General features: G+C 29.3%; 2 protein-coding genes across 11 annotated transcripts; one reads left to right on the plus strand and one right to left on the minus strand.

Annotated features, from left to right (window-relative positions):
• Positions 1 to 112: 112 nt before the first annotated feature.
• Positions 113 to 27,933, minus strand: LOC145191906 (receptor-type tyrosine-protein phosphatase S-like). 10 transcript variants are annotated; one of them, XM_090088004.1, is made up of 17 exons: positions 27,804 to 27,844; positions 20,727 to 20,788; positions 18,635 to 18,723; positions 10,002 to 10,184; positions 9,522 to 9,611; positions 6,755 to 6,821; positions 6,415 to 6,617; positions 5,941 to 6,081; positions 4,892 to 5,047; positions 4,400 to 4,746; positions 3,665 to 3,952; positions 3,248 to 3,515; positions 2,699 to 3,030; positions 2,367 to 2,498; positions 1,107 to 1,264; positions 644 to 779; positions 113 to 553 (listed from the first exon to the last, which is right to left on the minus strand). In XM_090088004.1, exons 3-17 carry the CDS (start codon positions 18,678 to 18,680, stop codon positions 215 to 217), a joined length of 2,886 nt encoding a protein of 961 aa, XP_089944130.1. In that variant the 5' UTR covers positions 18,681 to 18,723; positions 20,727 to 20,788; positions 27,804 to 27,844; the 3' UTR covers positions 113 to 214. The 10 variants fall into 10 exon arrangements, with proteins under 10 accessions (XP_089944130.1, XP_089944173.1, XP_089944126.1 ...); XM_090088047.1 differs by having other exon boundaries at positions 10,012 to 10,184; positions 27,804 to 27,840; XM_090088000.1 differs by lacking the exon at positions 27,804 to 27,844 and adding an exon at positions 24,185 to 24,317.
• Positions 11,951 to 14,323, plus strand: LOC149894681 (zinc finger BED domain-containing protein 4-like). Its single transcript, XM_090065627.1, has 2 exons — positions 11,951 to 12,238; positions 12,357 to 14,323. Exon 2 carries the CDS (start codon positions 13,140 to 13,142, stop codon positions 14,103 to 14,105), a length of 966 nt encoding a protein of 321 aa, XP_089921753.1. The 5' UTR covers positions 11,951 to 12,238; positions 12,357 to 13,139; the 3' UTR covers positions 14,106 to 14,323.
• Position 27,934: the final 1 nt, after the last annotated feature.

The raw sequence follows: 27,934 nt of genomic DNA on the forward strand, positions 1-27,934 counted from the left end.
GTTGAATCACAAATGTGATTATAGAAAATCAAATTTCCTACGGAAAATGAAGAAATGAATATATTTCTTCATATTAAAAGAAATTAGTTGAAAAATTGAACAATATAAAAATATTTTATAAGAATTAGTGATAGAATATAAATACTATATAAACACAATATTTAAATTACAAAATTAAAACTTTCTTAAAAAAGTAAAAGCATTAAGTAATCCGTTAAAAACTGGTATCCTGAGAAGATTTTGTATCATCGCTTTCATGACTTGTATTGTATCCTTCGTTGGAGATTCCTAAGAATCCACCAGAAAATTCAGAAGTTAAAGAGGGCACAGACATCTGATCTATGACCTCAAGAGGTTGCTGCATCTGAAGATCGATAGTGTTAAGCGAGATGAAAGAGGCTTTTCTTGAAGGAGGATTTAAATACCCTGAAGGAAAAATGTTTTCGCCAATCCTAGCATTAATATTATTGGGTTCTACAGTCGAAATGACAGCACGCTTGCGAATGTTTTTGGTAAGTTCCAACGTGCACGAATAAATGATAGAATACTCTTCCTTAAAAAAAAAATATCAGTAAATAAAAAAAAACAAAACAAACAAAACAAAAAAAAAACAAATAAACAAAATAAAATAACAAAAACACACCCTTGTTTGAACCATCCCAAGTCTTTGTTGACGAAGCATATACACTGTACGAACAATATTCACACTACCAGTAATATGACTCTCCTCTATGAGAGATCTCAGAGCAATAATAACACCTGACCGTCCGGGATCAGAACTATTTAAAAACAAATTTACTATAATTATGATGAAAAAAAGGGTAATTTATTTCTCTTAAGTTTAACTAAAAGAGACAACAATAATTAAGGAGGCCCTCCCTGAGGTGGAGTGAGACTTAGGCCATCTAAACATTTTTGGAGCTCCACCCCATCCACATATTTAATAAATTATAATATTCAAGATAAATTTGAAGGCCCTGATGAATCATTAGGGTCATGCAATTAAATTTGCTAGCTCCCTCTGATAGGGCCTAGACAGGTTACAATGATTTTAATTTAAATATAACCTATTATTTAGTATTCAACTGATAAAATAATGATCGTACCCTGATACCAGTGTAACTTTTTTGGCGTTTAGTTTTTCTTTCCAGTAATCAGACTGTTGAATAATTGCCACTAAGCTGGACATGGAATCAGAGGAAATATTCTCGTCATTTGGCCAAGTGAGATATTGATAAAAAACAACTAACCTTTCTTCTCCACTCTAATTTTGAAATTAAGCAATAAAAGAAAAGTTTAATTATACGCAAAACTTAAGAAGGACGATTACAATAATTTTAAAACTACAAACAAACATCTAATAGAGAACAAAGCAGACAAGAGGATTTAATTTTTTTTTAAAGCTGGTCATCTTATGAGCATTGTTTCTTAATATTGTAGTACCAGCCAAAAAGCGTATAAAGAGTGTGTTGTATGTACTATTTATTTATAATGTTTTCATCTAATATCGTGTGTAGTTTCTTACAGGGAAAACATTCGTTCATTTGAAGCCGTTGAGCCAGGTTTTAGTATTTATGTAATCTATTGAACAGCAGATGTGAGGGAGCCCAGCTTATATCTTGTATAACAACTTTACAGCCAAAATTTAGTTCATAACAATTTTTAACTAGGAGTCATACTATGCTTTGTTCCTGAATGTCGAATCCCTGCACAGATTACAGAAGTCAATCATTTTCACACTTCTTTGGCATTTTTATTCACTAACACAATAGGTGATTTTCTAATCATAAATCAGAACAAAGCACATGCATCTATTACTAACGTTTGAACAATACTGATCTTTCAAATGCATGATTTTCGAAGGTTGCTTTGTACTAAAATGTATGAACCACAATACCACAACAGAATTACTTGAGAGATGTAATTACACATTTGAGTTAAGCATTAAAAGTTACTTTAGTAATGCTCAATTTTTAATATGCAAAATTATGTTAAGATTTTTATGCTGAAAAGTTATTACCTATGTAATTATTGATAAAAATCACTGATATATTGATTTTTATCAGAGACCTTTTATTCATTTTATCAAACATGATTTCCAACGCTGATAATTATTACTGATAAATATCAGACTGATAACATTTAAAAAACCTCCCTCTGCAGTGCATATACTAGTTACACTTCTGTATGTAGCGATTAGTTTTACGTGATTATCAAATCTATTTTTGCTTTAAAAAATTTTTGCTTTCCAGAAAATGCATATATTACATTGAATGAAATAAAAATACATAAGTTTAACAAGCATTCTTAATGGCATTATCGTATAACAAAACTACTATCTAAAAAATAGTGTTTCTAGATTTTACCTTATTATTTAGTAAATGTATGCGTCGAAGAATTACATCTCTAAAATGAGATTCTTCAGATAATAACTTTACAGAAAGATCTCCAAGAACCATCATAAAACCTTGTTCTGGCCAAAAAGTCTCTGCACATAACTTAAAGAAACGAACAAAACAAAAAACGAAGTCAGATTTTTAGAAGTTCATATTTATTTCGATTTCTTATTTTTAACTATTACTATTTAAAAATTGTTATCATTTTATAACGATTTTTTTTTCTTTCTTACAGCTTTCACAGATGAAAAACTAGTAAACAAGATTTTAAAATATGTGAATTATAAAATCAGAGATCTTACATTCCCTTGCTCAATCTCCTGACCACACATGACTATAACATAAGCTTCCATTTCATATATCATTCGCCAAAAGACTTCCATAGAGTCAATATTGGGGGTTTGTGCAACAATAAAAGATGCTTTCTTCGAAAAAGTATCAATAAAACTAGCATTAATAAAGTCTGAGCCTTCTCCATTTAATTTCCTTAATTTTACTCTATTGTAATCGAATGGTTTGATGCAATCATCTGTGCTCTTAGCCTTATTACACGGGAGACTGGCAGCTAAAGATTTACGACTGTTACTGTATAGATTTTTAACAATAAAATCAAACTCATCTCTGAATCGAAGAACTAAGAAGTAAACAAAAAATATTGACCGAAACAAATTTATTCATATTCTAAATAATATTTAAAGTTATTTTTATAAAATGTTTTACACACTCACACACACACACACACACACACACACACACACACACACACACACACACACACACACACACACACACACACACACACACACACACACACACACAAATATAAAAGTAAAAAATGTATTAAAGTTTACCATATTTGTCTTTGTTGACATTTACAATGTAGGAAGGTAAATAATGAATGGGTATGTCCACAAAATTTTTTGTCAGAATAAATTCCAATATACATTCATGAATGAATATATATTCATCTAAAGATTTAATGCCATCATGACGACGATTACGTATCTCTAAAACATTACTATGTACATTTACATCATTTTGTTTAACAATACGCCGCATTTGAGTATCTACACATGCAAATATACTACCAGAGCCACTGGTATAAGAACTATGAGCAACCTAAAAACAAATTTAAAATTTATAAGTAAAAGAAATTCTATAATCTGTAAAATAACAAGTTCAAAATCAATTTTATTTAAATCATAAAAATTTTAGTAATAAAAGTAACAAAAAAATACACCTATATATTTGAATTTTAAATTTCTTACTATAGGAGCTGTATTTTCAGATGTTTCTTTAAAAACGAACATTAAGAACTGAAGAAACGTAGATGGTAAATGAGGGGTCACTTGCACTGATGGCCAGCTTAAAAATTGGTAGTGACAAATTTTACGTGACACATCATCAAGCTTTAATAAAAATTTTCTTAAAGTCATGTGTGCAAACTCCTGAGTAGCTATAACTGATATTTCAAATGAGCATTTACTTAAGAAAACACCATCCGATGGGAAATATTGCGCACAAATTGATTTATCTTTTTCAACCAAAGCACCTATCTGCAAAAGAAAAACAATAGAACATTTTTGCAATCACGGGTATTAACAAGAATTTTTGAGGGGGGCATTTTTTTATTAAAAAAAAAAAACAGTTAAATAATTCTAATTAAACTTATTTTATAAAGTATTCATTTTCATTTATTAAATGTTAAAATTAGTTTGAAAATTATGTTTATAAAAATACCATTATTACTCATTTATCTTTTTAATTTAAAAAATGTTTGATCACAAAAAGAGGTGTGTATATTTCTGTGTTTAAACACCCAAAACACACACACACACACACACCCACCCTGAATACACTGCTGCACCAGCATAAGCTGCTAAAAATATATATTCTTTATTTCCTGTGTTATAAATATAGCTAAAATTCTGTATACATCTATATATAATTACATTAATAATAATAAAAATAATAAATTTATGAATATAATTTTTTTTACTTACCATAACTATATGTTTAACATTATTTTCCCAAACCATTTTCCAGAATGCATCTATTTCTTCATGCACTGGACTTAACATTATAATATAATCTTTTTCAGAAGTAAAACCAGGTATAAAGTTTGCATGCAAATAGATATCATCAGATTTAATTTGGACACGAGATTTATCAAAACAAGGGATGTTGTTAAAACGTTTTCTTTGCATATCAGATAGTTTTGAAAAATCATTATAACTACAAATTTCATTGGGCATATGGGAGAATTCATCATTGAATGCTTTAAAATTGTTAAACTTCATGTGCGTTACATGATTCTGAAATTCAGAATCTTTAACAGGAAGACAAGGGTCTAAAAAAAATATAAAAAGGTAAACTGTTTAGTGCTATACCCAATAGAGCCACAACAACCACTGACATCATTAAGATTTTCATAATCATCACCATCATTATGGTAGTTTTATTTGATGCAACACTATACAATAATGTTACTTTACCTGTCTTTAACCTTTTGGAGTGTTCTATTCTTGATTTTTGTGGTGGTTTTGGTGTATAGTTACGTGAATACTTCCAATGGCATATCAAAATGATTAGGAATATAATAGATAATATGCCAATAGCAATTCCACCTGTTATCATAACAACCTCAGTTTCTAAAATATCCAACTTTAATATTTTAATTTTTTTTTGTTGTTTTTTTTTAATAATTTATGTGTAGAAAGGTATTAATGCAAATAAATACTATAAGTAAATAAATACATTCATTTAGTGATTATTAGATTTTATATTACAGGGAAAGAAACAAATGTAGGAATCACAAGTAATTTTTATTAAGCATTTTATTTAACACAATAGTTTGGTGAATTTTGTTAGGAATCAATTTTTAGTAATACGTTAAATACCCCTTTTTTTCTCACTGCAATCAAATATTCACAATTAAACTGCAGAAAATATTCCATAGATTTACAGATAAAAAACACCTTAAAAAATTAAATTGTTTTAAACATTTTTAATGTTTTCTGAAAAGCGAATAAAATTAAACTTTAGAGATTAATGGTAGCCTGACTTAAGCGAGGCTTCTTTGTATACGCTAAAGCGAGGCTTCTTTGTATAAGATTAAGGAAAGTTTGTTCAGTGATTCTTATCCTTTCATGCAACTTTTTTAGGTTTCATGAAAGGACAGAAGATGATCAGAAATATTTTGTTGTCAAGTTAAATATTGAAGTAATAAAGTGTTCCGGTTCAGGCCAGATCTTCAGTTTTAAACCAGTTTTAATATTTATTTGTTAAACTAAGATCGAAGAGTTATTGATTTAAATCTAAGTATTGTTCGGGCCTGCGTAAATTTTAAAAGTGTTTAAGGTTTTTTTCTTTTTCACTCATTTAAATTAAAGCTTTCCTAATTGTTCAATTATTATTCATTAATTATATTAAAATTTCATTAAGTTAACTGTAAATTTTTCAAACTTGATATAACTTTATCATCTTAACATTTATAATATTTATAAAAGCAAGTGTTTAACAATTGTAATAACTGCTGGAATACCATAAAATACTTCAATAACATCTGCTGGATTTGTTTGAATAGCATCAGTCCAATCATAGGAGAAGTATTCTGTATCACTTATGAAAGTTCGCTGGAAGAAAACATACTGTGCATTTGGTTCTAATGGAATATTCTGAACTTCTAAAACAATCAAAAAAAAAATTCTCAACCACAAAATATTAACCTGCTGGAAAACATAAAAAAAATCGATTAAACCCAATTTTCATTCTAAAATTACAATGATACTTTAAAAGCTGACAAACACTACATACTCATGAAATTACAATGATACTTTAAAAGCTGACAAACACTACATACTCATGAATTAAAATATTAAAAAAAATTTTACTCTTTATTTTTTGAGCTTTACAAACCGAAATCAACATCCATTTTCAACTAGAAATTTTTTTAACTAACAATAATTATGTAAAACTTTAGAAAATGATTTTTTTTACTGAAATACTTTTATCATACTTATGTTGTTATAAGAAAACGTCATGTTATTTCCAACCGCAAAAACGTTTGGGACCACTGACGCATTCACTATCAGTGTAACATACATGTTCTGTGATGTTTGATTAAGTAGCGATTTTGAAATCAGATCAGACGTATTTATGGACAAGGGATCTGGTAATACACGAGATGATGGCACTTTTGACACAACAAGTTGATGATACCTTAAATAAAAAGTATTTATAAAAACTTACTTTATTAAAAAAAAAAAGTAAAAAACTCTCCAATTTAAAAATTGGTTTAATTTGTTTTTTAACATGAAAAAAAAAATCTGCTATTAAGTTTGTTACTTAAAACATACTTTGCATTAGGAAAATCTAACAGAAGAACTTTCACTGAATTACTTGAAACAACTAGAGCTCTAGGTGCTAAAAGCAAATAATCATTTAATATAAAAACATTTAAAAAAAAACAAAAAAAAAAACAGATGCATAACTTTTTTTTTGTTTAAAACTTCTTTATAGTACCAATAATATTCAATATATTTCATATTATATACACATTCCAATGTATTTCTTTATCAATTTTAGTATTGACTTTAAAAATACAAAGGACTTTACTGAAACAAGAAATTGTTCAGTTATAACTCTCATCAGCATGGGTTGAACTTTAACCATTTTTTACTGATTTACGGGTAAATTTTGATGGTAAAATGTAAACATTAAAAAAAAAAAAAACGATTTTCAGCTATTTTGTTAAAATGACAAAATATTACATTTCATTGGAATAACACAGTAAATTAAAAAATTATGTATTTATAAAGTGATATTTTACTCAATTCACACAAGTTGGAACAAGATGCTTTACTTTAAGCTTCTCACATTAATCAGAAAAAAGCAACACCAAATACCAAGTCAATCAAAGACACTCTCTCCAGTGTGGCAGCTTAGATGGATTTAGTTTGAACACTTTAACAAATAGAATGTTCACATTTTTCTGGGTCTTTTCTTATAGAATAAGTAGAGAAATGCTCTCAGAAAAAGCGGAAGAATTTGAATTAAACCTCACTGCATTTGCCATTTGTTCTGTCACTGAACTTCAATGATAATTTGGAAAATTACTCCCACGTAACATTGAACTTGCTACACTCAAGGAGCTCATCTCTTGTCATTCATGGCCACAAAAACTCCTTTATAGGTGGTTTTGTACCCAAAATATGCTCTTATTCAGGAGTTTTTGTACCAAGAATATATTCCAGACATAGCAAATGAAAGCAACAACTCTGATGAGGAAGTTTTTTGAAAATAAAAAAAAGTGACAAGGACTTAGACAGTAAGAAAAATTGCAAATAACATTAAAATTATTTTTATTTTTGGCCGCCAAAGAAGATGGAACAGTTTATTGGCAATTATTCAGCAATTTCTCAAAATCAAAAATCAAATTGGATTTGTTCTGGTCAACTTTTCTCCATATGAGGTTTGCACCAAAGTAGATTTGGACCTCTTGACTGAGATCAAAACAGTTTATTTGGCAACAGAAACACTTTGAAGGAAAAATGACACTATTTTAATTGTAGAGAGAGTCCTCAAGTTTCTGATTAAAAAATTGAATTTGTGCATTAAACCGAAAGATGTAATTATGAAGCAATTTAATAAGTCTCTATAAATATCTGTCCAATCCCTTCATGAAATCGAAGAACATTAAATTTTTAACTTGCTATTAAAACCAATCTTCAGAAAACTAAAAAGTACTTGCTTTCAAAGCTTTTCTCCACAAATGATGTTGTAATCATGGATCAGATTGAGAGTGGTAATGGATCAAAAGAAAATAAAGAACATCTTTCTTCCGAGAAGAGAGGCCATCCAGCAAAAAGCAAAGAAGCAGACATAACTTTTAAAGAAAATGCTGGTCTTTGAAGTAACATACAAGAGAACTGCTTGAATCTTGAGATGTTGTTCAATCATATTAACTTCATTCCTCTCACAATTGTTGAATAAGAGCAAGTATTTTTAGCTGCTGGAATATTTATTACATAAATTCAATCAAGATTGAGCAACAACCTGCTTGACATTCTGTGCTTTCTCAAGGTACTTTTTTTTCTTAAAAATTGAAGTTTTAGTCTTTTATTGCTTATTCCACTTCATTAGCAATATTGGGCAGATCAAAACTTGTTGTTAATTGGAGAGATTTTTTTTTTTTTTTTTTAAATTACCAGAAAATTTTTTACTTTATAGCAATTTACCAACAAATTTAAAATCCAGTCAAAACTCAACCCTAGTACCAATAAAAAATAAAGAAGATTTTGACCTAATTTTCTTTTTAATTTTTTTTTTTTTAAAAAAAATTATTCTTAAATAAATGTTGTACCAAGGTTTCATACTAAAACATACAATTATATTTCAATATTTCACTAAACAGATTAATAAAAATAATCAAAAATCAATAAATCAAAATTAGTGCAACAACAAAATATTAAAATTAGTATTTAAAAACATCCACTACAAGCTTTTTTGTAACCTATGCAGGTCATTTGCATTAATTTAACAAGATTGTTGCAAACTTCTTTTACCACTCTTATACAAATAGTATCTAGTTCTTGTTTTAGACAACATTTGGAACTTATTTTGAACTTAACTAATTATTTGTCCATTCAGCCCCAATTCCATAAGATTTAAATTTGATGATTGAGCTGGTTAGGACATTAAAGTAACTTTGTTTGATCCAGGTTTAGACTGTGCCACTATGTAAGCAAAGTCATATCTTGTTGAAACTCCTATAAGTTATTTTGAACAATCATCATGTCTACTGATAAAACCATATATGTTTGCTTTTAATACTTCAGATTTACTTTCATCACTGAAAATTCTATTCTTTCATAACCTTATTCTTGTAAGCCTCCATCATCAATTTTCTAACAGCATCATAAACCAATATTTTTTCCTAAATATAATGTTTTTAACTGCATTTGAAGAAACAATTTTTAGGCAGTTTTTATTGAAGGTTTTAGAATGTTCACAATCACTTAATCTTGGATTGTCTTTAAATTTATATGAATTATAAACAATTCTAATGTGCCTTTTGTTTTTATAATTACTGCACACATAAAAAAATTAAAAGCAAAAACTTACTATCAGGTGTTTTCAGTACAACATTACTGTGAACAGTTTCTACCGTATTGCGAGTGAAAGTTGTTGTAATGTTATATTCAGAGTCAAAATCTATTGAAAAAAATTGCATATATATATATACATATATATATATATATATATATATATACATATATATATATATATATATATATATATATATATATATATATATATATATATATATATATATATATATATATATATATATATATATTACAATATATATATATAATTTGAAATCTATATATATATATATATAATTTGAAATCTATATATATATATATAGATTTCAAATTATATATATATATATATATATATATAATTTGAAATCTATATATATATATATATATATATATATATATATATATATATATATATATATATATATATATATATATATAGATTTCAAATTCAAAAAAGGTGTGTGTAAAGTGCTGTATAAATACAAAAAAATAGTACCAAGACTGACAGATATCTCTGGTTGAGTTGTATTTTTTCTGACTTCAGTATTTCCACCATTACCATAAATAGCTTTTGTCTGATTAAAATAAACATTGTAAAGATCAGCAGGTACATTCCATTTAATCAATGCAATAGGTTTTGATAATGGATTTACCAATAAACTTATGTTTTCTGCTATCACTAAACAAAAACAAAACATTTATTAAATTTCATCTATGATTTTTATTATTTTAAACAAATAACTGAGCTTTGTATAATATGGCAACAGAATGACAAATAATACAATGGCAACAGCATAACAATATTTACACTGGGAACCAATGCCATGTAACTTTGATTTTGTTCAGTGGTATTTTTTAAGTACATTTAAGTGTTTTGAAATAAGAATTCCTGAAACACTGAAATGTATATTAGTAAACAGCACAATTACTTATGTATAAAATTAGATTGTTTCTATATATAGTTTACATATAGTTTATTAACACAACTACAATATCAGCAAAAAAAAACTTGATTTTACAAAGAAGTTAAAGAAACAGAAATAGACATTTTTGTATTGAGTTCACATCAAATAATACAAAAAGGTCTATTTCTGTTTATTTAACTTCTTTAAAAGATCTAAAAATCTATCAAACAGGCTATTCAGCAATAGAAAACATATTAGCAAAATATATCTTGATGTGGTTAGATTTTCTTATTGAAATGTCATAGAATTCAGATTATATGAATGCTTGAACAATATTTTTAAACTTAGGTGATTGTTTGTTTGAAAAAACTGCATCTCTTAGCTAGAAATGAAAGAAAAAGCTTACAGAAAAGATTAAGACATTTTTGATATTTAAGTTTTGATATAAGGCTTTGTTTTATTACATTTATGTCCAAATTTATATCCCAACCTTCAAGCAAATATACAACAAAATTTTATGCGTCATTCTAAATGCTCCTAATTTTTCTCAAAGATATACTTTTGATTTTGTCCACATTTTTGTTGGTACATACACAAAGTTCTTGCCAATAATCTTTTTATTGCATATCTTGCAGAGTTTCCATTTAAAATAGAATTTGAAAAACAACTTTTTTTAAAAACTGTTCCTCCTAAGCATATTAAAAGCCTGCTTTTCATGATTTGTTTTAAAAAACACTCATCTTCCATCTATTCCAAAATCAAATTGTGATAGCATAAGTAATATTTTTCCAATAATAGCATTGGACTGGACAACCATTGGATAAATAAATAACCTGTATACGTCTTTTAGATTATTGATGATGGCTTCTTGTATTTTATAAACTACTAGATACAGTAGAAAATGTGCTTATCAACTGCCAATAATAGTAAACAACAACAGCTTAACATGTTTATTAAATATTTTTCGATGAAAACCTTACTCTTCCTCCAGCGCGACAAAGCTATGTTTTCCAGCAATAGTAAGACAATTTACCCCCAGGGCAAGGGGTGGTTATAATTGTCTTCGGTTCCACTAGATAAATGCTTGATGTTTTTGAAATACTTGCTGTTACAGTGTTGCTTTTATATAATAATACATTTTTTATATTGAAAATGAACACTAAGTCAAAAAAACAAGGAATTTTGGCATGATTTACTAAATTTGAGCTAAAAATGAAGAAATTCAACAGGATGAATTGACATTGAAAAATCCTAATATTATCTATTAATTTCTCGCAATCTAACGCAGTCTTAACTTTCTTTGTAACCTTATTTTGCTCATTTTTGGCCGTTTTTACGCATAATTTTTATACTTTTTAGATTTTTGGTAGAGATGTGCCGGGTACCCGGTTCGGACCCGGGGACCCGGGAAATCGGCTGTTTTACCGGGTACCCGGTATCGGGCATTTGTTGCAGTACCCGGCACCGGGTATCTTCTTTTTTATTTTAAATTGATTTTTATTTTAGCTTCTACCAATAAACTTCAACCAATAAACTTCTTGATATAATTCTAAGAGCGTTATGTAGTCGATAACCACAAAGTTCTATAAACTTAAAACAATCTCACTTAAAATATTTTTAAATATACTTTTGCAAAAAAATTTATGCGGATACAAAAACTTTAACGCTAAATAAAATAATTTGAGAATACGAATAAAATGAATGGGAGTAAAAAATATTTAATAACTTCTTTTTAATCTGTTAGAACACAAGATAATTTTTCTTCTTTTGGATGCCGATAGCGCTTTTCATTTGTATCAAGCACAAATCATAAAAGTAGAGATGTAAGGTAAATATTTTACATACTTTTTATAAATTTAATTTCGAGCGTATTGTTAAAAAAATCATGTTTTATATAAAATAATCGAAAACGTTTGATATTAAACGTACTTTCATTATCTTTATAGAAATTTTATTTGAAAGAAAAATTATGAATAAAAAAAGTATAGCGTGGAAGTTTTTTGATATAAGCACGACTCCTCATATGAGCAAGTGCAAATTATGTGTGATAGTTTAGTTACGAGAGGAGGAAAATCTTTAAAGCCTTATGGAACTACAGCAATGGCAAAACATTTGCGTTTAAAGCACTCCAAAGAGTTTGAACTTGAGGGAAAAAAAAAAGGTTCAATCATTTCCGTCTATTTCTGAAACCTCAGTTGCTTCTACCACCAATACAGTACAAAGTAAAACAATTCATGCTTTAAACAAAAAAAAAAACTATGGAATATTGATGACCACAGATCTTTTCGAATCCATAAAATAATAGGCAAACTTATCACATTGGATATTCAGCCATTTTCTATTGTTGAAGATACGGGATTTAATGAACTGATTAAAGATGCTTACCCCAATTACAAATTACCATGTAGAACATATTTCAGCCAAAACGTAATTCCTAGCATGTATGATGAACTGTTTGAAGATATGAAAATAAAAATCTCCGCGGCAAACTATTTGTCTCTGACGACAGATATTTGGACAGCGGATACTGCGAAAATCGCATTCTTAAGCATTACTGGACATTGGATAGATCCAACTAAATTTTCCCAAGAAACTGCTGTTCTTCGAGTAATTCATTTTCCGGAAAATCACACAGGTGTTCATATAAAAGAGTATTTACAAAAGGTTTAGAATCTTTTGAAATCCCGTTAAGCAAAATTCATCTTATTGTTACCGATAATAGAAGCAATATGAAAGCTGCAGTAAAAAACAGTGGAATAACATCAACTCGATGCTTTATCCATACTTTACAGCTATGTATTCATGACTCTATATTTAGCCAAACAACCATCAAGGAAATTTTAACTTTTTGCAGAGGAATTACGACCCATTTTAATCATTCACCAATAGCATGTGCAAAATTAAAATCAATTCAGCAGCAATTAAGTACTGAACCTCACAAAATGAAACAAGATGTTCCAACTCGCTGGAACAGTTCGTTTGAAATGCTACAAAGAACGGTTGAACAAAAAGTTCCTTTGGCGCCTTATGCAGCAGAGTTTGATGAAATTAAACATCCTACTAATTATCAATTGGGAATCGTCGAAAAACTTGTTTACATTCTTGCTCCATTTAAAAATTTAACAAAAAAATGTGGTAGGAGGGACGAAACTTGCGCAATAATTATACCATCTTTTCTTGCATTAAAAGTTTTATTACAAAAAGCTTCATCAAGTGATAAATACGCTGGGATGATGACGATGATTGATGAACTAATAAAATCTGTTACTAAAAGACTTGATAAATTTTTGCTTAATAAAATGTTATGTGTATCAACATTTTTTGATCCACGGTATAAATTATTTTATCAACATGCAGATGAAAATGTTATTATAGAGTGGGTTGAAGAAGCATGGAAAGAAATGCAAGGAGCGCAAGATGTTGTTGACTCTGACTCCGACGATGTTCCAATAGTAAAAGCTCCAGCCTCTACTGGATTAATTAGCATTGATGATTGTTTTAAAGATGTAACTTTTATGAGAACTGGAAGAAAGCAGAGTGAAAAACGTTCCGAGGCAGAAAGAGAACTAATAGATATTGAAGTTGATGACATAAATAAGAAGCAAACAATATTAAGGTCTGCAATTACTCAAGAAATAGACAACTGTTTATCTCTGCCTCTTTTAGAAAATACAGGTTGTCCGTTTTTGTGGTGAAGTAAATGTGGAATGCAATTTGAAAAACTAAAAAAGATGGCATTAAAATATCTTACAGCAACTCCTTCATCAATAGAAAGTGAAAGGTTATTTAGTGCTGGTGGGGACATATACGAAGCAACAAGGAGCAGACTAAAAGCAGATGACGGAGAATACCTAATGTTTGTTCATTACAATCTAAAGTTAATAAAACAATTAAAATATGATAAAGCAAATAAGTGTTGTTTAAGTTCTTTTTATTTGTTTAAATTTGTTTTATTTTAATCAGACTACAGTCGAGAAAGTCTACCCTTTTTTTGCAATTCTTTGTCTCTCTTAATCTTTTACTTTCCCTAATAAAACTTTCAGTGGCGGAACTTCAAATTTTGCCCCCTTCCACACAAAATTTTATTTAGGCCTGAACCACCAGGAGAGAAAAATAATTTTAAACTAAGTATAGTTATTAAAAAACTGTTGCACAACTTTTAAAAAAATTTAGGCACCTACAACTCAGGCCCCTTACCCTGCATTGCAGGGTTTTGCTAAATGGTAGTTCCGCCACATAACTTTTGGTTAGTTAGCGTAAAAAGCGTAATTTGTATGAATAGTTCATCGCTAGAGATTTCACAATTTTGTATTCCAACTTTTAAAAAAATGGACTCGGTGCCGGATACCCGGAATCGGACCCGGTTTTTCAGCCGGGTACCCGGAATCGGAGACTCGGCATAAACTGGTTCCGGCACATTACTAATTTTTGGCTCGGTTATAATTTGCGAGCTAATTAAGTTTCAATGCATATATTAACATGGAATAACTGCGGCTTTTTAAAATTGAAGATTGCTTTTTTCAAAAGGGACATAAGTCATTTTTTTGCCGAAAAAGCGCTAGAGATATTCATCTATTAGAAAAATATTTGTCAGCGCTTGCAGGCACAGCAACAAAAGAAGTAAAGCAGGCAATCTTGGCAACCTGGATATTGTTGGTGAGCTCAGATGTATTAGACCAGCCACTTTTTGTAGTTCCTATTGTTAGCTATGAGTTTCAACCAAGCAATAACTTTAAATTTTATAATTTACAATATCTTTGAGTTTTAAAAAATATATCTTTTAATTTCTTCTAAAGATCAATTAACAGTTGCTTAACTATACTATTTGTTAAAAATACAAATAATTCTTTTTATACCAATCCAAACATACCAATTTTTTTTCAAGCTTTTTCCAAAAGCTGTTTATTGCAGAATTTAAAGTTAAACAGGATGCTTTTCTTCTGAACTTTTAAAAATTAGCTCAAGTAAAAAGACACAGGCTAAGGAATTTTTTAATTAACGGAAACACTCAATAAACTACAGTATTGCCAGTAGGAGTTGTAAAACAGCTTTAGTTTTTAAGACAACATTTCTTTCTGTTTGATATGTTGAAATAAAAAGACTGCATAATATTTGTAAAATACTTCTTCAAAAATGGGTGTCTGAGACCTGAAAAACTTGGAGGTGTCAAACCAAGTCAATATGGATATTTCATCACTTTCTAATTTTAAAAAGATTTTTTACACAAAGCTCAATGTTGGGTTTAGAATCGCGAAAACAGATTTCTTTTCTTTTTACGGATCACAAAAAAAGTTGATACGAAAAACGTGTGATATAAAACTAAAGGCTTCATTTAGTTTTATATCACACGTTTCTACTTTGCTAAATGTAGTCTGCAAAAGTTAAGATCAAAAAACTCTATTCTCTTACAAAAATAGAAATCAATGTTTGTTGAAAGTTTAAATAACTTTTTTTAGTTTTCTCGTAAAATGTGACTTTCCTTTTGAAAAACGCTCTTCAATTAACTTGCGGTCGCAGATATATTTGAATTTGATAAAAAATTATATTTTTTTCATGAAATTCAAAGTTATGACGCATAACAAAATATTTTTAAAGGAGTAATGGGGCATTAACTTCAAAGGTTCTTGATATAATACCAGTAAAAGACTTGTGGAGCTACTGGAACAAATCATATTCTTTTTCAAAGAGAAAAAAAAATTCACATCGCTAAACATAAAGATTTCTTTTAAACTTTTTTTTTGACAACTTTTTTTCTTCAAACATTTAAAATACCAGAAGACATTTCAAATCACATTTGAAGATTTTCAGACATTTGAATGTCCTTGTCTTACGAATCCTTCTCTAATCAATATTATCAACAATAATTGTCTAACTCCAACAAACAATATTGAAGAAAAAAAAAGTGTAAATTAACACATGAGAAACAAAAATAGTGCGACAAGGAAGACAACATTCTTATGAGTACAACATACAATTAAACATTTGAATAAAAATAAATAAAACAAGTCGGAGTTTACAGATCAGCTTGGAAAGGAGTGACCATTAAAGAAGGAAGCGGATCTAACAAGAAATGAATCGGCTCAGGAATTTTAAGTTATTGAAGCCACCACCGGTGAATAATGGGAGAAACTGCAAGTTAAATACATGGTTTTAACAAACAGTGAGTTTTTTTATAGCCACAAGACTGCACTTTATATACTGAGTGTATGCTTATTAATGTTTTCATTAAAAGCGCATATGTGATTGACTGTACACTACTAGTATGATACTATGAACTGCACAAATATGTCTGTAGTAGTACAGCCTCAGCAACTGGCGGAGGTGCGTCAAAAAAATGGCAATGATTTGCATCTTAGTGAAAGTGCATAACGTAAATTACGGGGAACTTGTTAAACTAATCAAAACTGTCAATTCCAACGTGGCACACAATTCCCGAAAAGAGTCAAAGGTGGAGGCCGTCAGTGTCTTTGTTGACACATTATGACCGCAAAGATTACTGTATCTCAAGAAACCCCAACTTATAGCGTCAAAAATTACTATTCAAACACTTTTTTAATAAGAATTAAAGCATGAAAATTGGAGTGGAATCCATTTTTATTGATAGAAAGCCACTTCCATTAATAATGTTTTTTCCTCCTATTTTTGCTGATGCTAAGATGCGAATTATACAGAATATATTCAAATACAAAACATTTTTTAGAATTCCTAGCAGAGTAAATTAGTTTAATGGTAGACTGATAGTTTTTGTGTACTGTATGCTTTTGTATACCATACTTTAGTAAAGCAATAAGTGACAATGTTTGGCTGACAACAATGCTAGATAAGAAAATCTTTAATTGGTGTCATGAAGGAACAGTTAAATATATTACAACTTCATTATCTTTTTCTTAAAAATATTAAAGCATTTAAAAAAAAACAATGCAAAATTATTTTTAACAGTAAAAACTTTACTTGGATTTTTCTGCACCTTTTGACTGAAAATCTGCCACCACCCATTTGACAATTTTCACTGAAATGCCTTATCGATGAATCAGTTTGAAATCGGCTTGTTAAAGCAAAATTATATCCTTTTGAAAATAAATCTAACTTAAGTTGTTGTGTTTTGATTTAACTGTTTTATAAAGATATTATTCACCTCAAAAGGTGCAGTAAAATGCAAAAAAAGTTTATACTGTTAAAAGTCTTTTTTGTAAAAGTTTTAAAAAATACTTCAATTTTGATTAGAAAAAGGATAATGAAGTTCAAAGCTCTGAAAAGATATCATGCATAAATTTCTTTAACTAAAGCTAATATTAACAGTTGAGAAAGCAGTCTGAATCCTAATATAAATAATAGTAGTAATGTACTTAAAGAAAAGTTGGAATATTAAGCAAATAAGTTCTGAATAAATCTGATTGTGCTAACTGCCTGGTATTGTTAATATTTAATCAAGTCTCAACAAAATATTTTAAAATTTTTTCTTCTGATGGTTTAACAAAACCTTAACCATTAGCTGATTTTTTTTTAATGGTCTCATAACTTTGCACTCTCTAAAGAAATTGTTATCAAAATATTCCCACAGCGCATCCTTTTGGGCACTTGAAACATATCAAGCAATCAATAATGGTTTTGTGTATAGAACAATGAAGAATAGCGAAGGAAATTGATAATCAATTGTTACCAATATTTATTTCAGTAATGAGCGACAGATTTAAAATGGAAACATTAAAAATGACGTAACGGAAAGACAAATTTAAGAAAACAAATCTGGCCGTGCATTATTAGTCACACATTTTACAAAATTTAACTACTTCTGTCTGGTCAACAAAAACTGACAATAAATTTTAATCATAAATTTTAAAATTAGTAAGTTAAATTTTTTTTTTGAGGTTACCTAAATAGGCTCTTCAGTAAAAAAAAAAAAAATATTCATTTACTAATTTCGTTTACACAGAATAAAACAGTAAAAATTAAAAAAGTAAAAATTGAAACAAACTATAAGCATAAGATCCTCTAAAAACCTAAGTTCATACAAGCTACCTCATACAACCCAAAACTACGTTCATACAAGCTAACTCATACAAACCAAAGCGAGAGGCCATTTACGTAAAAGATTACGTCAGACAAAAACTTTAAATGAATGAAGCCTTCAGTGTACAAAAAAAATAATGATCAAAATTTAGCTACAATGGTATTAAATTAAAGAGGGTTTTAGTTAGCTACGATGCAAGAAAAGATTACTTACCAGCTACCGATAATAAAGCCATAAATATTGCACAACTAATGCTCATGATTTTGACGTCGTTTTAAATATATTTGCCGTTAGTTTCCAATCTAAAATATAAATATTTTATAATGTTGAAAATATGAAAACTTTTCAAATTAAAACAGTAATTCAGGGTTTTGATTTTAGATGTTGAGATATTTGACGTTTTAAATATTAATTAGGGATGTGTTAAAACAAAACACATTACAAATGAAAGGTATTAAAATACCACTCCCCCATTTTTCAACTGCTGTTAAAAAAAATACAGATGATTTTCATGTGGTATAACTTTAGAGTCACTGTTGGAAAAAACATCTTAGTCATGTTCTCAGCAGCCTCGTTACAAAAGTAGCGCACAAAAATCTACTTAAAAACTCAATATGTTTTGTTTCATTTCAGATATTGGATGTACTGAACTGTTCTTTCTGATTAATTTTCATCTCAGATATTGGATGTACTGAACTGTTCTTTCTGATTAATTCTAATTAAATGTGTATGACCTTGTTGATGACAACTACCATCAAACCTTGTTGTTACAGAATTATAAGTAAAAGAAAAACATTTTCTGCAAACATGTACCTTTAAATTCAGCATAATTAAAGCATACTTAACAAACATATATTTCAAAAACCAGCACACTTTTTCAAGTATGTTGTACCATATTATATATGGTTTAAAACATTACGCAAACTGCAATATGGCTATATAAGTTTGCATAGATCAGGGCCCACGCAACACTTTTTAAAGTCAGGGGGTCACGTTTCACTGTTGCTGCTAGATAACGTCAAGAAGATTTAGCATTAATAGCAGTAATGGCTTAAAACTTCTGGAGAAAATTAGAAAGCTTAAATCTTGATTTAGATTTACTCTATATAAAATATAGATCTAGGGTGATTTTACATAGTGAGGGAGGGGGGGGGGGTTTCACGAATTTGGTATATTTTTAAGTATATGTTGCTAATGAGTCAACAAATTTACTAGCAACATATACCAATTGTATTTTGTCAGTCATCTCCTTGTGAGGAGAGAGTATTGCCAATCCGTTTAACTACTTTTGCGATATCGTAGATCGAAGCCAAGTATTTATTTGTAAATTTGTGAATCTATAATCAATCAACTAGAACTTATATGTACCACTGTTGCATTTTAACAATTTTCTGATATTTTCTGATAATAGTGTCGAATTTATAATATAATTAAGTTTAAGTACTGAAACACTGATGACAAACGATGTTTGCAACCAAGAAAAGTTGAGAGAAATTAACAAAATCTTCCGTAGGCCGGTTGAATTGTAGCGATCGAATGCACGTCATGTTTTGGTTTTTCCAATCTCTATTTTTTTAATTCTAGGACAACTGTCGTTCTTTCTTAAACTACACGCAGCCTCGCTTTTCTGAACTGTTGCAAGCTGCCTCCACTCGTCCAAATCATAATGTACTTTTGGTGTCTTTTTTATTATTACTATCATTTGTGCCTTTTGTCGACTTGTGTCGCTCTGCGCAACTGGTAATTTAAATGCTTCTGGAGTTTAAAATTTAGCGACTTGAAGTAAAAATAATGTGAAATCTTTAATTTGTAAACTAATTTATTATCTTTTAGCATTTTATTTTGTTACATATTTTGCTACCAAATTATTCCTAAAACCATTCTTAAAAGTAGATTCAAACACGTTAGGAATACAGCAACCCATATTTGATGCGCTTCTTGGGGAAAGTCTAATAACAAACCAGGTTTAAAATTGAGCAAGAAACAACATAATAATTGGGTTTCGACTGTATTATGAAAACTTTCGAGAATTAAAAAATAAACAGGAAGTACTAAAAAGAGGTAAAAATATGAAAACATCACAAAGGAAGATAAAAAACGACAATAAATGTAAAAGCGAAGAGATCTTAGATAAAAAATTGAAGTTGGTAGATTGAAGATAACTTGGCGACGAAGTTATCTGAAACCCACCACATGACACGAAGACTGCAAAATTCTATTTATTTAGAATGTGGAGTTTACTAACTCCACCAAACATGAAAGATAATATAGACATTACCAAATTTTACATTTGTAAAATAGCTACCTAACACTTTTCGAGCGATGCAGATGGTAACACCATAGCAATTGAACTCGATTATTTAAAACCTAAAAAGGGACAATTATGCACCATACTAGTAATGTTTTCAATACATCTTAGTGGTAACAAATATCGTGAATTTCCAATCTACAAAATAATCAACACACTATCAATAGCTAGTTATTTAGAAGGTAAAATTGATGCACCAAACTGTAACGTAATACAAAAAGCATTCGATATTTTTTGAATAAATGAAGCTATTTCTTTTAAGTGACAAAATAAAGATTTCGTAAAATTTTTCAAAAAATCATATAAAAACAATTTTAAGATAAAACAACAATTTATTAAAGTGGGTTTGTCACACCGTTATGCCTCTATGTGATTAGTGTAGTTAGTTGAAATTCCTGGATTGTTAGTTGAAATTCCTGAATATGGTTTCATTTTCGATTCTCCATTATTTTTTTAAATCAATTTCCGCTAAATATAATGTTTGTGATGAGGTTGCCCAATTCTTTAAAATATCGAAAGGAATTTTATTTCTACAGAGGTAGTCAGCTGCCGTTAATTATCTCAATGTTAGGTTATCTTTTTTTCTTTTCTCCTTTTCGATTCCTTTACATCTCAAAGCATCCAAGCCTAGTTTTTCAATTTTTTTTGGTACATTTTTTGTGTGTTCAGCGTGCCGTAGTCATTTTTTAAAATTATTCCAGAAAAAATTAAGTTAAAATTTAGAGCATCAAAAGGAATTTTTTTCCCGATTTGAATAAAAAGGTAACGCTATGACGTCATAACTTGTCAATTAGAGCACATTAAAGAATAACCAACGGCCTTGGAGATTAAAAATATCGGATACTTTTATTGCTCTAATAGACCAATAATTGATCTATAACTTTTTAACTGGAATAATTACATTTTTCTCTGCAAAAATAATAAACGTGACAAATGTCAGGGATGATATTTCACAATGTGACTATCTTTTAGCAGCTCAAACCGCACAACCTCAAAAAAAAAATAAATAAAAGTAGGTCAATGCTGATGCTCTTGGGACACAGTGTGTGTGCATACCTATCACCAAAATGTAAAACTCCTTGCTGGTGTAATAAAATAAAATGCTACTTAGAAGGATTTAGTAAACAAGATATCATGCAACTTACTAAGCATAATCTTAAGGTACTCGGAATGGCCTGGCATTGGGACAATAATTAAAGATGAGTTTACCTTCAACGATAGACATATAGAATGTTTATTGTCATCAAGTGTAAAAATCATTGTTCAAATATTTACACTTCAGCATCGTCTCGTAAAAACTACGGTAGTCGAAAAAGGGTGCTCTCTATTCAAACAAAGCTGTTCAAAAATGTCATAAATGCAAAGCCTTTTTCTTCTCAGTTTAACAACATTGAAGAGTTACAATCAAGGTCTTACAATCAATAGAGTTTAAGAACTCTTTTAACTCTGTGTCCAACAGCAATATTTATTCAAAACTTAAAACGAGTTTCAGTCTAAAATCGATTTGCTCCATTATAATACTGGATTTGTGTATGGTACCCAGTATTATCTTAATTCATAGCACACCTACCAGTTTACGAAAATGTACTACTACTCAGATGGTTTTGTTGGTTTCTATAAGAATAAAATTGAAAAATTTCTCTAAACCTGTTTTATAACGAGAATTTTAAACTGGATGAAGAGTGAGGGATTTTTTCAACAAGCTACATGTAATAGAGCAGGAAGAATATTTACAAGGTCAACGGCCAGAGTCAGGATGCAAAGGCCAATCCATTCCCTAATTGTAACTGGTGGTGTTTTTCAATATTCCTTTGAAAGCAAAAAATATTCAGTTTGTTTGCTTTAAAAAAAGAGATGAAAAAGAGAAAGGTTTTAAAAAAGAAATGAAAAAGAGAGAGGTCTAAAACAGAGATTTTTATCTAATTAAAAAAAAAAAGGACGTAAAAACCTCCAGGCAAAGTCTTGTGATTTTTTGGTATGTTTGAGTGACAATTTTGGGTATATCGGTTTTATCATTAAGACTTATCAATATTTTTTATGTCGCTGACACGAGAAGATAATTGCTGGGTTCCGCTTACCAGCTTACTGCTACTGAAGCCCCTAAAATCATATCTGATCCAATTTATAGCATTACGAAAATCATATTTGGGGTCGAAATTATAAAACTTATGCTTTCATAACACTAAGAATTTTGTGAAAATGCAAAAACTTTCATAGTTCTAAAATATCTTCGTGATTAAAAATGTACTTTCTTAGGTTACACCGATACGGTGTAAAATGGCTCTAAAGGAAACTAACGTTAGACATTTCATGTAAAAAGACCCCCAATATTCAAACTTTCCTTGCACTAAAATTCCGTTACTAATTTTCCCTCTTGATTATCAATAGAATTTTTTATAAACTTAAAATCCACGAAGGAAGTGATTTTAAGAAAGTTGGAGCCAAAACTTTGACTCTTTGTAAGTATTAAGAGTTGTCAGGTATCTATTTAAAAAAATTCGACGAAGTTGGGTTGTATTTTCAAATTTTTTGGTTGTTTTGATAGGGAATAAGTGGTGCATTTAAGCTCAATGCTTTAAATTAAAATGCCGCAAAATGCCGCAAGGGCGCTTATGAATATTCAAAATTAATCGAACCAGAACCTTTTCAAAGAAACAAAGACCCGCACTGATTTTAAAATATACGCTAAAAATGTATGTATGGCACTGTCTTCTTTTGTTTTCTGTTTTGTAACTTAAGATTAAAACCTTGATAAAATTACTTTTAAATTCCTGAATTTAAACGAACTAATTTGATTAGACAAGTTTGACATATTTGACACGAATATGAGTTTATTTTTGTGTCATAAATAATCGTTTACAGTTGCAGATAGACGTGGATTCATCGTTTACATAACTGACTCAATCTTAGGATTAACTTACTAAAAACTAACTTTGTTTTACAATTCTTAAGCTAAAATATTATTCAAGTTGTTACCCAAAAAAGAAATGAAAAATTTCATGTATAAAGTGCTTTTCTTCAACTAAAAAAAAAAGCAAAAAAAGCTAAGAATTTTTTTACGATTTCTTTTTTTAACATCGATAAAATATGCGTTTAACTTTGCGTTTAACTTTGCGTTTAACTTTAACTTTGCAAATTATTTGCGTTAAGTTTAAAAATTGTATATACGGGGGTTGCTACCCAATTTTTCAAGCGAAACTTTTTAATTTCAACACTTGACAACTGTTCGTTGATCAGAGCCAGATAGACTTCTTGTTGAACAGATAACTATATTGTTGTAATTCTGAGATTCTCACTTATTCCAGTTTTACAATCGAGTTTTAATACCAAAGCTGGTTTATTGTTTGTAATCGTTTTAAAGATTTTTCTTTACGCAAAGAAAAAATTGGTTTAGTTTAGCACACATACAAAAAATAATAATAACAAATTAGTTACAGAAAAGTAAAAATCTGTACCTTTTTAAGAAGTTTTCAAAACGTCGTCAATCAAAAGTTAAGTTCTTTATATAAAAAAATAACTGAAGTAAATATAATCTTAAGCATTATTAAACTTTATATATACCAAGCGTTAGCGGCAAAGAAATAGAGTAAAAGTTTATTAACCTAGATGACGTATTAAATTTTAAATTTTCAAGTCCTTTTAATTATGTCATTAACCGTCCACGCATTTGAATCGCCTTTAAAAGATATTTAACTCATTATACAAAGTATTTCATTGGCTAATTAACAAGACTTCGAATTGGGCGCGTTTTAAAGTTTAACATGTCCTAAAGACGTTATACTTATTTGCTACTATATAGCGTTAAAGGTTCACAATTGAAGCGTCTCAATGTCTATTATGTTGAATGATTCACCTGGACTCAGCTTTATATAATTAAAAAGCCTATGGAAACCATGTTTCTTGTCACGGGCTCCTTATGTAAGATTAATATCTGAGAAGGAGTGCGACTATTCTAAAAGTTTATTAAAATCAAACCTCAGAGGTGTATCTCTAATGTTTGCCCTTATCTTCGGACGCCTATATTTCTAGACACTCAAAGTGTTATGGGATTTACTCTTCTCAATTACAAAAATTTTTTTTTTTCAGGAAACCATACCAAACTTTCAACAAACTGCGGTAAAATTGTTGACACTCTTGTAATGAATAAATTTTTCTGGATGAATTTTTAACACAAAGCCCTAAATCTTTCTTTTTGACGTAAATTTGACTCTTCTTGTGCACAGATTAGCAATGCGTAGTTATAAAGCTGGAAATAACCCACGTTGTTCGCTTAATATAAATGAATGAATTTGAAATTTTTTTTTTTTATTGAGAAGTTGTGATTGATTTTTTTAAACTTCGTTAAGTTTTATAAAAGTTCATTTTTTTTTTTTTTTACATCACTATTGGCCAGGAATCAACAAAACTCTAATTGAAAACAATTAACCCTAAAAGGAATATTTATGTGTGACGCCATGTTTATAAATTTCTGACGTCAGCGCTATAACAGGGAAGGAGTCAGAATACAGCAAAGTTTCTAACGTGATTGTTGTACTCTAAGTATGATTTGATTGACTGTTGTGGGCTGAGTGTTTATTTACATTAATATTATTTCCCTCCAATATTTTAAAGTTTTGAAAAAGAGTTTATAGGATTTACAAGGTTATGAATTCATTGGGTTTTTAAAATTTATGATAAATTCGAATTTTAAAACCAACCGGAGTGATACAGTAATCTCTAACGGAAAAACTGCGGTAATGGAAAATAACTGAAAGTTAACCACGGTAACATTAATAAGGACAGATGGTAAACCGCGGTACGGTTATACCCCTATAAAAGCAAAACATTTCGCCCACAAAATTTTTTGATAGAAATCGGGCTTCCGCTAGGAAATAATTTTGATGTGTAGTTTTAAGCGTAAAAAAAGAAAAAAGGAAAAAGGCTAAAAAATGCGATATAAATAAACTAACGAAAAAAAACAAGTCATTAATAAATAATAATAATAAATGTTTTAAGAATACAATAAATATTGTTTTAAAAAGATAGTAGTTTTACACAAGCAAAAAGTGACGTCAACACAGACTCGATTTTAACATGTTCTCATTAAAGCAGAAGTGATGGCGAAAACTGGTGATTTGAATGTTAGGAACGCTGAACTAAAACTTAAAAAATAATAAAAACGCGTTTACTGAAAAAAATTGTGGTATTCAATACCATAACAGCAAATATCCATGCTGTTGGTGCAAAGTTATCCGCAAATCTCCTGAACTGCGGAAATCCAAAACCTTTTGGTAAAATTAGGAAACAACTCTCAGAAAACAAGCTGGCTTATGAAGCCTTTACTCGCCGATGATGATCTATTTGCTGCTTGGTGTAGTAAATCACTTCTTTAAGGGTGAATGGCGATGTGCAGTGCACATCCCCATTGCGGACAACCCTATAAAGCTATTTAGAAGATTATATTAATTGCAGCTGCTGTCTGAAACATCAAATATGAGTCAAGCTATTGGCTTTATCCATAATATTGATTTTGAAGCAAAGATTTTGAAATTCAAAAAAAAATTATGCCCGTTCACCTGACTTCATCAACCGAAAAGTACAAAGAAAAACTTCATCAGCCTTAAGTAACATGCAGCATTTTATCCGGTACCTGGTAGAAAGTATTTGTCTCTTCATCAAACAACAGTTGGCCTTTGAAACAGACTATTTAAGTTTATCTGACTTCATCAGCCGTAAGTATATGCAGCTTTTTATCTGGTACTTAATGAAAGGTATTTGCCTCTTAATCAAACAATAGCTGGCCTTTGAAACTCTCCATTCGGAATTATTCCACTTTTCTACTTATGGAAGGTATGGGGAAAAAGTAAGTGGTAGAGAGGGTAAATAGATAAAGATTTTTTGCAAGGAAAGAGATTTTAAGCAAAATAGAACCAAAAAAGGTGTACCAAAAAATCATTAAAACTGCGTTTGAATATTAAGATAACTTATTTTATTTCCAATGTTAAAACCGATCACTGATCAATAAATTACATTAAAAATTTGTTTGATGAAAAATATTGAATTTACATAAATATTACACAATAAAAAAAAAACTTGAGTTTTTTGAACAGTAGGAAACTTTTATCACCCAAAGAGGATTAAAAAGTATTACAGAATCAAAGAACGAAATGAATTTAAAAATTATATTTATCAAAATCAATGTATGTTGTTCTACTAGATTTTTGAAAATATAATGCAAGTTTTTCTTGATTTAATAAGTTTTTGCACGATTGTATATTTGGTTGTAAAATTATCTTGAAAAATCATAACTTTTAGTTCTTTGGTACAACAACCCTGTAATCTCAAGTAGACAACAGCCCTATAATCTCACAACACCCCTATAATCCTAGCTACAACAGTCCTATAATCTCAAGTAGATATGTAAAATGGAATGACACAGCAGAGAACAAGCACTAAGATTAAAGGACACAAAGACAACGGTGCTGAAGTATTAGAACACATGCCGAGAAACTTGCCGAAAAACTTGCCAAAAAACTTTTTATTATGAATGTAATTCATTCTTAAATTTTCCGTAGTAAACTCCTATTAATATTAATCCGATAAGAATACTCAACAAATCACCGGTTATTAATCCGAAGGGAACACTCAACACATCGCAGGTTATTAATGAGAGTAAATTCAAGGATATTGACCCTGTCATTCAAGCTGGACAAAAAGAATAACAGATATGACTATCTTTTAAAAAAGAAACAACGTCGAGCTGATATTTCAGCTCATAAGATAAAGATGATTTCAAACTATAGACTTATTTATACTTAACACATCTCCCTAACACGAAAACCAGTTATCTCGTCATAAAAATTTCATTTAAAAATAATTACTATCCGGACTTAATAACTACAGCTCTTATCACGAGAGGATTGACTTATTTTTTAATTATTACTTTTTTTTAAGATCAACTGAAAGTAATTTTCTCCATCTTTCTTGAGATAATTAGGTTGGATTATTGCTTAAAAGAAATTTACTTTATGGATCAAACGCAATTAAAAGTAAAAAATAAATAAGTTATATTGAAATTAAGAAATATAAACTCACCTTTCGTTTTAGTTAGAACTTTATGAACATGGAACATGCTCAAAACCATAGCATTTGAAATCCAGTTTACCAATGTTCATTTAAGTCGCATTATGGAGGCAACACTCTCCTTTCTAGAGAATTTTTTTTAT

The sequence above is a fragment of the Hydra viridissima genome, unplaced genomic scaffold, assembly GCF_058129835.1.
Source record: "Hydra viridissima isolate aposymbiotic clone 2 unplaced genomic scaffold, HvirCarnegie_v1 scaffold_1, whole genome shotgun sequence".
Classification (NCBI taxonomy): domain Eukaryota; kingdom Metazoa; phylum Cnidaria; class Hydrozoa; order Anthoathecata; family Hydridae; genus Hydra; species Hydra viridissima.

What these genes read in the sequence shown, in the direction of transcription:
- LOC149894681 (XM_090065627.1), top strand. Translation starts at nt 13,140, where the DNA reads ATGAAAGCTGCAGTAAAAAACAGTGGAATAACATCAACTCGATGCTTT.
- LOC145191906 (XM_090088016.1), bottom strand. Translation starts at nt 18,680, where the DNA reads ATGAGCATTAGTTGTGCAATATTTATGGCTTTATTATCGGTAGCTG. An exon ending in AGAGATATCTGTCAGTCTTG is followed by an intron (nt 9,612 to 10,001) that starts GTACTATTTTTT and finishes TTTTTTCAATAG; the next exon opens with ATTTTGACTCTGAATATAAC. An exon ending in TTAGATTTTCCTAATGCAAA is followed by an intron (nt 6,618 to 6,754) that starts GTATGTTTTAAG and finishes TTTTTATTTAAG; the next exon opens with GTATCATCAACTTGTTGTGT.